Below are 9,867 nucleotides of genomic sequence, written 5' to 3'. Positions count from 1 at the left end.
TAATATAGGGACTACTTGCAATTTACTTTCAATTTACTCATTAGTGGATTTTAAATAGGGGTAATATAGAAAAACTAAGTGTAAAAGTTAGCTACTTTTTAAAAGTGGACAAGTATTTTGGGACAAAAAAATTTTTCAAGGTGGACAACTCTATTGGGACGGAGGGAGTATATATTATGCATTAACATTATATATTCATTTAAATGATAAATAGTAATTTTATTTTTATACTCTTGTCACACATATGTATAATGTAAATGAGCAATATATAGTGTATACGACAATTGTTTATATTTAAAATATTAAATATTTAAAAGTAAATAAATATTTTGAGGATGTAAATTAATTTTTAAATTTTTTAGTTAAAGAGTTAAATATTTCTTTGTAACAAACACCAAAACTTAAGAAAAGTGTAGTAGGAGTTTATGACATAGAGAAGTATTCAAGTAAAAAAAAACTAAACTAAATATATTAGATCAACTATGCAAGTAGCACTATTGTTTCTCAAAAATTAATTTAATGATTATATTTTTTTTTTAATAATTGAGAAGGGGGAGCTCTTATGGGAGGAATCGAACCCACGACCTAGCAGTTTGCTGCCAGCGCTTATACCATTTGAGCTATAGCTCGTTGGTAATGATTACATATTATAATATGACGTTATATTGATTAAAATTAGAGGCATCAAATATGAGGTGGACAAGCCTTGTTTATATAGTAACATGATAAAACCGTACAATTGCAAAATTAACAGTTAAAAGAGAATATAAATGATAAAGTTCCAACCAATGAGCTGTACCTCAAATGGTATAAGCGTTAGGCAGCAAACTGCTAGGTCGTGGGTTCGATTTCTCCCACAAGCGCTCCCCCTCCCCAATTATCAAAAAAAAAATGATAAAGTTCCATTTGAAGCGTATGATGGTAACCATATTTGTAAATAATCCTCAAATCATCCCCACTCCGCCCCATGACCATCCCTAGTAGCAACTTGAACCGAAATCCAACCCAAAAGAAAAAAGCAGCCCAAAATAATTCAAACTGGAAATGATCCAATCCAACCCGATTTGCAAATTGCCGCGAAATTGCAAACAGTCAACCATCGTCTCCAGTGAACTCAACTCAAAGATCATCAATTACTGCCATGTCAATCGACTTCTGAATTTCTCTTACTCCATGTTCAATTTCTGAGGTAAGAACTCTGCAAGGCTTGTTTGGATAGCAATTTATGAGCAAGATTTCAATTCAATTTAGTTCTTTCAAAATAACATTTGATCATAATCATTGGTTTCATCTCAAAATCAACCGCCAACCAAAATCTTAGTAAGTCATGTCAGATCATAAAATCCTAAGATCAAGCACTACATTTGAGCCTAATCCAATGGTGCAAGAAGCTTGGGATTCTCTGAGGCGCTCGTTGCTCTACTATCCTGCCCAATCAGTTACAGCATTGGATTATTATGAGGAAAAATATCACTCCTATCAGGTAAAGATTCCTGTAGTTTTGTTAATGCTCTGTATATGATGTCTCTCTTCTTTATACTGAATTGTAGCTGGTGAATCTTTACTTGATAAACGAAAAGAATCGATTAGGTTTAACGATTTGATTACTAATTGTCAGTGAACCTATGTTCTGTTTTTGTAAGGTAAAATGGACCGACCTTTCTATCTATATCTTTGTCAGATTTTTCAATTATGTCATGAACTATTCATTATTCCTTTCAATTTTCTCCAGATACTGATTTTTTAGATTCCGGGATGACATTGACTATTGCGTTAGTACACAAATTCGAATCAGCGTGTATGAGTTTGGTGAGAAAACAGAAAGTACACCATATGCAGTAGTCAAAGATAATTAAGCAAACCAAGTAACCACTAAAAGATGTTGAAACATGCTACATTTAAGGTTTTAAAGATTAGAAACTGACCTGAGTTTTCCATACATTGTGGTTACAATTTGAGAAGTTAATTTTTGCAGCCTGCAGACAAGCGTATGGTTCAAAATGAAGATGTTGAGCACTCGGATGAAATGGATGATGAAGGTGAAAACTACCAAAATTATCACTTGGCACTTCCTTAAGAAGTAAAAGGTGTAGAACTAGAGTAGATAAAAATATACAGTCTTCTGCTGTTTTTCTTTTTCTGGATTCTTTCGTATGATGTCTAAAAGAAACTAATGAATGATGGTGATGAGGACAATGACTGCAAAAATGGAGAGGATAGTGAAGGTGACAGAAGGGGTAAGAAGAAGCAAAGAAGACAACAGATATTAGAGAAATTTATGTAAATGTTGAATCACGAATTATTTCAGAAGTAAACTAGAGTCGAGTGAAATAACATGATTTTGATGGTTAATAATAAGCATCATGATGCAGATGAAACTGGTGTTGACCCCATGCACATCGAGTGGGTGATGACACAAGTTAAGGTTTGAAGGTCAGGAGCTGTGAGAGCACTCAAGGCTGCAGACGGGGACATCGTTGATGCTATTATAAAGATAATGGATGAGGTACTTTGACTGATGAATTTATTTCACAATTTTTTAATTTTTATTCTCTTTCGGGTAAATGTGTTAGGGTGCTACATGCAAATACTCTATGCTAGTTATCTAGATTGAAAAGTGAGAATGCAAAGGATGAATAAACAATCTTATTTCAAATTTTAAGTATATTCATAACAGTATGATCCATGGAGAAAAGTGTTGATTTTTGTATCTTTGAACCTTAGCTATTGATCTTTGTTCTGGAAGCCATTACCATATACATGTAAACTGGGTTACACAATTGGTTGGCTCATTGCCCCCCTAAAACAGCTCAATTCACAAATCTTCACCCTCATTGTACAACTTCTGAGCTTGATTACATCAAGTATTGCCATTAGAGTTCATTTCTTTTCTACTTTTGGATTAAGGGCGGCCTAAAGCGCCAATATACATCAGTTTCAAAAACTGGAAATCTTTTTAGCACCATGAATATTTTAAAAGCTTATGATACGGGATTTTATGTCACATTGCAATTCCAATTGGGTTCAGAAAATTCCAGCAACTACGCTTTTTCAACGTTAGATTCCACTTTTCTTTCATTATAATCAAAGTGAGCTATTGTTAGAATTTTTTTTTAAATGTGATTAGTTTAGTCAATGTTATGTTTACTGATCTAGATGTGCAAGCTAAATTTTCTTTCGCTGTTCATTTTCCAGCACGATAAAAAGCATGTCACTCCTGGAATTCAGAAAGAGATGAATGTTCCTTCGTCTTCAATCCTTGACACTTTTCCTTACAGGTTTGAGTCCTCAGTATCTTCCGTTAAATTAGGTAAGTCCAGTTTCCAACCTATTCTTGTCTCCTTTAATATAATGATGTTGATGAATTGAGTTGCTTCTAACATTGTGTTAAAAACCATAGAATCTGTTTCATTGGTTGATGTGTGTGATGATGAATTTTTTTGATTAAATTTTTTTGTTTGATTTTTTTATCATTTATTAATATGTGAAATTCATGTGAAAATGCAGGTATGCATCTGTATCTCAGAACTCATTTGAAAATTTATCAGTTTGATAGGATTTTAGTTCAGTTAAGCTAATTGCTTGAAATAAGAAAAATGGAAAATTCCCCTTTGAATTTTGACAGGAATGAAAATATGAGCTTCCTGGATTTGCAGATGATTTGTATAAGCTTTTATAGAAATTTTATGTTCTCTAGACTGTTGCTAGTAAGATTGATAATGAGTGGCCCGCACGGGTTTGGTCTAGTGGTCTAAGCCTCAGCCATCTGGGCGCCAAAGGTCGCGGGTTCAAACCCCGGCTACGCCCTTTCTTAATATGGAGTGGTTGAGGTTGGATTGCTGGCCATTATAGCCCGAAATTACCATGTATGTGGGTTTGCGGGCGGTCCACATCCCAGGGTTTGACAATGATATTGAGTTTCGGCTCAGTAGAGTGAGTCCTCATCACCAAAAGATTGATAATGAGTACAAATGGAAATTTGTTTAATATTGCAGGTGGAAGTATTACTAAGTTGTACGGTAAGGACATTTTGAAGAATGAGCTGGATGGTGATTATTTGGATAGTAGTGGTCGAGGTAGAAGGACCAGGAGAGCAGGTTCTCGTCGAACTCGTGCTAAGTTAGCCATTCGTGAACAGAGGCATTCAGTGCAGCCTACGCCCCTTTTACCTGGACTTAAAAATCATCCCTCTATCTACATCCGTCTTGGTCAAGTATGTACTCTCCCTGACATATGTCTCATTCTGTGTGTAAAGGAACTCATTCTTGTAACGAATCTTCTTTCTCTTCGCCTACTGCCTACTATCTCATTTTCGTATGTCTTGCAGCGACCCACTGAACGGAATTTTGCCACCCAAAACAATTGGACTCGGGCATTTGAGGTGTGCTCAAATGCTGCAGGTATATACAAGGAGCTACTATATGAGGCTGGTTTCGGGGATTTCTTAAGTATCAAACCTTTTAAAATTAGCTCTGGTGGCTATATGAGTGCTTTAGTGGAGCGATATTTCTCCGAGACACACACTTTACATCTTGGCACTTTTGAGATTGGTCCTACACCATTAGCCTGGACTATGATTACCGGTATTAGGTTCGGAGGTAATCCTTTAAGTCCTCCAAATATTACTCCCAAAGAATGTGCTAACCTTCTTAGACTTGAAGGCACTAAAGGGGTTATTTACAAAGACAAAATTAAGCTAGAAGTTCTATGTCCTTCAACTCTGGACTTCAGTAAGGAACCAACCATTAATGATCTGGAGTGGATGTTTAGACGGCTGATTCTCTATCTTGTCGGAAGCAGTTTCTTCAGTGGAACTGATTCAATGGTTTCAATTCGCATGGTTTCCGCTTTGAGCAACATTCGGAAGATCAATCAGTATGATTGGGGAGCAGCTACTTTTTCAGCCTTCTTAAGGGGTATGAGGCAGAGAACTTCTGAATGCTCCGGTGCTTTCTCTGGGTTCTACCCGTTCTTATTATTGTGGGCTTATGAGCACATCCCCTATATGAGGCCATCGACTAGATGGAGTCAGAGTGCTTGTGTATTTCCTCGAGCTTGTCGATGGAACTTGATGGATGTTCCGATTACAAATGAGTTCACTTGGTACAGATTGGAATTGGAATATTTAGAGGAGGACGAGGTATTCATTATTCGTCTCATTTGTTTAGCTGAATTTCGTTAATTCTTTTATTAAAATAAACCTGCAACAAACATTTCCCCAGGTTGACTTTGACCCGTACAAAGAATTATGGGAGAAGGAAGATTTTCAGCATGAGAGAGCACTTTCTCAGAAGAGAATTGCTTTCATGGGGTCGGAGAGTTGGGAGGTATACATGGGAGAAAGGAATCTCCGTCAGTTTGGTGGCGGAATCCAAATTCCTCACTCGCCGCCGACTGAACGATTTGGCGAAAAATTGCGAATCCTCACAATTTCTGCAAAGTATCTATTGCAGGGAGCAGACGCCTGGGATTTGCTAGAAGACGAGGAATGTGATTATAGTGAATGGTTTCATGCTAATTCGTTGGGGAGGATACTTTCGTTGGATCAGTTTCAAGGAAGAACAGTCTCGGAGTTCAGATATAAATTTCTGGCAGAGGCAGGCATCAAATGCTGAGGCTAAGCCTAAAAAATGGTTGTATTTGGCTTGTTGTATAATTACTTTTTATGGTTTTTTACTGTTGCTGAAAAATTATACACAGTAAATGTTGTACTCCTTGAACTAAAATAAGAAAATGCTTTTGTTCGTTGTGCATATATCCAATTCTCTGAAATTTATTTAAGAATGTTTTGCGCTCAGATTGTATGAAACATAGCTATGAAGTATGAACAATAACAGAATTTATTAGGTGAAAAAGCAATGATTTATTGATGAACATTATTTACATTGTTAAAGATAGAAAGAAGAAACATCTGATCATTACAGAAAGAAAAGAACACACACAGAGCCATGAAAATGGTAAAGAAATGAAAACATTAAGCTTCCATAATTTGATTCCTTTGATGGAAGGCCGATCTTACCACGCAATTCACAAGGATCGCCATAGCCGAGGCTGCAAATACCAGCGAATAACACCTGCTCAGCTTTTCATACTTCGAATACTGAGCTTTCCTGCGAGTCAACAACGAGCTAAAAGCTCCTGAGAAGGCAAACATAATGGAGATTACAAACGCATGAAACATCCTTGTTGTTCCCGCCGCCGTCGTAGGCAGCCAACTGAAGATGACAGTTGAATCACTGCAATCTGCAAGTAGCTTTACGATAACACCAATCGCGAGGCAACCGATCATAATCAGTTTCATCAGGCCGTCGTTATGGTTGATCCCTGAGTTGGTTTGCAGTGAAGATAAGCCATAGTGTTTCTCCTTCTTTGCTTCATTTACTATTTTTGTTTCCAAAACATAAATAACTCCGACGGTGAACATTTGAAAAACCGCTGCAATAGTTATAAATTGTGAATCCATAGAGAAAAAAATGAAAGAAACAGAAGAGAAGGAGAAAGAGAAAGAAAAGGAATTATGAATTTTAGTCTATAGATTTTGCATGTCGTTTTCGAGATTTTTGCTAGGAAATTTCGCCTGAATAATTATTAATTTGCAGATAGTTGGATTGACATTGTTTAATTCATTAGTCACTATCAAATCGTTTGTAACTAGAAGGAAATTTCAAGACATTTTCTTGCATTCTGTGTTTCAAATGCTCTTTGTTTTGCCCACACAAGAAACATATCTTCAGTTTTTCAATTGACATTTTCTTATGATTTTTGATTGATCATTGATACCTTGAATTTCCTGTTCTACAGAGGTCAATAGAAGCTTTTCACATCACATATGGCTGATGAATATGAGAAGAATATTTCGAGTTTGAACTTTCCGAGGTATGCAAGATTCTTGGTTGGTTCATCAGCACCGGAAGATAATGATGAACAGATGATGTCTAGGTTATAAGAACCTTTTTTTCCTTTGAAATTTTTCTAACTTTCCATTTTTTGGCAGAGTCCTGTTAAGCAATGAAGCAAGCAAGAATAGAATTCTGATACAGGTATAACACCCAATTTTAGCTGTTTTTATATCTTTAAATCTTGTAGTCTTTAACTATGCATTAAGTGTACTTTTAATTGTTAGAGATAATACGGAGACTCACGGGCAGTATGATCATATCCAGAATCTTCAAATCTATATCATATTCAAAGAGTTTCTTGATAATATGGTTGATAGAAATAACTTTTACAGTTGAAGGGCAAGTAAGGCTATTGATAGAAGTATATAAATATTTTCACTTTTCATCAACTTCAAAGAGTTGTAACTGAATGAATTAGCACAATCAAACTTGTGAATTTTGATAGAATATTTTGATTGAACATTATCTACAAATATGAATATGATTCATACTTCTTATACACTTATAATAAGTTTTGAGAATATTGGAGCAAGTAACAGATGATGATGAGATTGAAATTCATTTTGGATAAAACCTTGTATTAGTACCTTTATGAAACAAATTGCTTGGTACTAAGTGCGACTAAGTGACTCTCTTAATTATTCGATGTGGTATTTATTCAAATCTCCATATATTAAACTACTTAGCGTTAGATTTCTCAGCTGAAAGCCATATTTTTCAGTGTAACCTCAGATTGAGCTGAGTTGCCTCTCACTGCTTTTTTTGTACAGATTGGCATGCAGGGTTCTCTTCGAAATGGCTCTATGGTGCCCGAAGAGCACCTGAGCAAAGAAGACGGATTTACAACTTTGGCTGGTGAGTCTGATTTAAATTCTGGTGCAATTCTTATTCAGATTGATGGGCGGGCTATTCCCCCAGGGGTCCTGAAAACACCTCCCCTCCAGCACGACACCCTTGGGATACTGGCGGTTGCTCCTGGAGCAGCACCACCAGAACCTATCGATGACAAGGTCCAAACACAAATCAAAAACGGAGCTCCAAATGCTGAATCTTTTAGACATGAATTTCCCTTGTATGCCGGAGGACTTACTGGTAGTAATGCGATTGAAGAGATCAATGCAATTTCCACCGAGACACTTAATCGCCAAAAGATGACCGAGTCATCCCTTCTCATAGCTGGCCAAGTATTTGTTACTTTGTTAACGGCTTGGCTAGGCAATGCCAACAATCCTCCATCACGAAACGCGAAAATCTTAAGGGATTTCGCAGTGGGTAGTACTATTGTCGGATACATATCTTCATTTAGCAGTATCCTGATGTGCAAACTTAAAACGGGTCTCGTAGCACGAATCTTGTACACAGTTGCTTGTGCTGGAGCTGCATTTGGTTTTTTAGCAACTATAGGGATGCTTTTACCTGATGAACTTAAGCTATGGATTACCTTCATCTCATGTGCGGTTTGCTTCCCCGCATTAGCATCAGTGTTCCGCGAGTAGAGCAATTGCCTAATTGCTCTTCCTCTGTAAATAAGATTTTTTTTTTCTTCTGCATTTGTAGTTTCTTTGTGTGGATTGAAATCAGATAGAAAGTAAAGGCATGTCATTCGTGCAACTCTCTACGACTCGAAGTGTGAGCTCCCCCGGCTGCTTACTGCCAAGTGCCAAACAGAAATCTTTGGTTTGATCATATATATTGAGCTATCATTAGCTGTGTGCACTTCCTCCAACTGATTCCAGATTGCCCGTCACTTCTGTGCACCGGCGGATCCATAAATATTTTATAAGGTGTGCATATTTTTTAAAGTGGTCAAAATTATGTCATTAAATTCTATTAATAAAATTATTGGATTTGTAAGATGATCAAATGTCTACTACGCAGGTGCATTCATGAGCGTCTGGAGTGCGGAGACAGAGGTCCCCTGATAAGTGCTCTATGGTTAAATTAGATTCTGAGTGTGCTCCTGCAACATAATTGAACTGAGTGTGTTTGGTCTGTTGCAACGGTCAGCTTCCGGCTGTGTGCTCCTTCTGATTAGAAGTTGTAGTGAGCTGACTATCACTGCAATTTTCTAGGAGACTGCATGATAGTGAATAAACAATGCCTAAAGATCAGTTCAGTTTTCTTTTTAACTGTTCCAGTACCACTGCTGTTGGTTAAGTGCCAGCATTTTTACTCTTACTGAATAACACCATTAAATTGAAAACTCCAAACAAAAACTAGATTTTAATTAGAAGTAAAGAAAACAGGTCCTTACTATCTTTTTTTTTTTGAGAGAGGTCCTTACTATCTAAACTGGAGAACTTCTTCGTAAGCCAGATTGGATGTAATGATAGAATTACTAACATTGTTAAAATATGAACAATTCAATACCATATGCTAGAAATTGAGAGAACTATTTCGGTATAAAAACTTGTAAATAGATTTAATTTAATCAATAAGATTAATTAAATTAAATTTTTTTAAAATCAGATTAAACATAATTCCTTTCTATTGTGTCTGTGAGGGGTGAGGAAGCCATGGTTTCCGATCTTAAGCCGGAAATTCATCATTTCTTTACCCTTATATTTATATTTGGGTTTCTTACATATATACCTTTTAGACGCTGTAAATAATAGTTTTCAAGAAAGTATGTCTTCACTTGTACGATTCTTTTTTCAACCTTCTACTGTACAATCAGGATCGGCCTTAGCCGAGATGGGATCCTAGGCGATTTTTTTGAACTACTTATAAAAATATTTATTTTTATCAAAATATTTATAAAATCCTTGTTTTATTTTTTCATAAAATTACGTTCATTTTTCCCTTTATTTTTACCTTTTTAGTAGATTATTGATAAATTTTTAAAAAGTACATTTGAAAAAATAATATAGAAAAATATTATTATAAAAAGTTAAATTAAAGCATATAAACTTTTATTATTAAATAAATAAATACATATAGATGAAGCCTGGACAATGAAAATTAATCA

The 9,867-nt window shown here is 35.9% G+C and overlaps 2 protein-coding genes and 1 long non-coding RNA gene across 5 annotated transcripts; 2 read left to right on the top strand and 1 right to left on the bottom strand.

Annotated features, from left to right (window-relative positions):
* Nucleotides 1-447: 447 nt before the first annotated feature.
* LOC126666152 (uncharacterized) lies at nucleotides 448-2,015 on the bottom strand. The gene is made up of 2 exons (XR_007637824.2): nucleotides 1,926-2,015; nucleotides 448-1,427 (listed from the first exon to the last, which is right to left on the bottom strand). It is a non-coding gene; the product is annotated as an uncharacterized LOC126666152 (long non-coding RNA).
* On the top strand, nucleotides 1,456-5,755 carry LOC126665914 (protein MAINTENANCE OF MERISTEMS-like). Of its 3 annotated transcripts, XM_050358882.2 has the most exons (7): nucleotides 1,456-1,483; nucleotides 1,976-2,039; nucleotides 2,373-2,506; nucleotides 3,196-3,310; nucleotides 3,996-4,213; nucleotides 4,328-5,140; nucleotides 5,223-5,755. In XM_050358882.2, the coding sequence occupies exons 3-7, from the start codon at nucleotides 2,498-2,500 to the stop codon at nucleotides 5,613-5,615; spliced, it is 1,548 nt and encodes a 515-aa protein (XP_050214839.1). In that variant the 5' UTR covers nucleotides 1,456-1,483; nucleotides 1,976-2,039; nucleotides 2,373-2,497; the 3' UTR covers nucleotides 5,616-5,755. The 3 variants fall into 3 exon arrangements, with proteins under 3 accessions (XP_050214839.1, XP_050214901.1, XP_050214972.1); XM_050358944.2 differs by lacking the exon at nucleotides 1,456-1,483 and having other exon boundaries at nucleotides 2,039-2,237; XM_050359015.2 differs by lacking the exon at nucleotides 1,456-1,483 and having other exon boundaries at nucleotides 2,039-2,280.
* Nucleotides 5,756-6,509: 754 nt separating this feature from the next.
* Nucleotides 6,510-9,095, top strand: LOC126664888 (uncharacterized). Its single transcript, XM_050357501.2, has 4 exons — nucleotides 6,510-6,876; nucleotides 6,995-7,040; nucleotides 7,670-8,683; nucleotides 8,778-9,095. The coding sequence occupies exons 1-3, from the start codon at nucleotides 6,830-6,832 to the stop codon at nucleotides 8,393-8,395; spliced, it is 819 nt and encodes a 272-aa protein (XP_050213458.1). The 5' UTR covers nucleotides 6,510-6,829; the 3' UTR covers nucleotides 8,396-8,683; nucleotides 8,778-9,095.
* Nucleotides 9,096-9,867: the final 772 nt, after the last annotated feature.

Source organism: Mercurialis annua, linkage group LG1-X (assembly GCF_937616625.2).
Source record: "Mercurialis annua linkage group LG1-X, ddMerAnnu1.2, whole genome shotgun sequence".
NCBI classification, from domain to species: Eukaryota; Viridiplantae; Streptophyta; class Magnoliopsida; order Malpighiales; family Euphorbiaceae; genus Mercurialis; species Mercurialis annua.
Note: the sequence above shows the minus strand (reverse complement) of the source record. Positions and strands in the feature narration are given on the sequence as shown.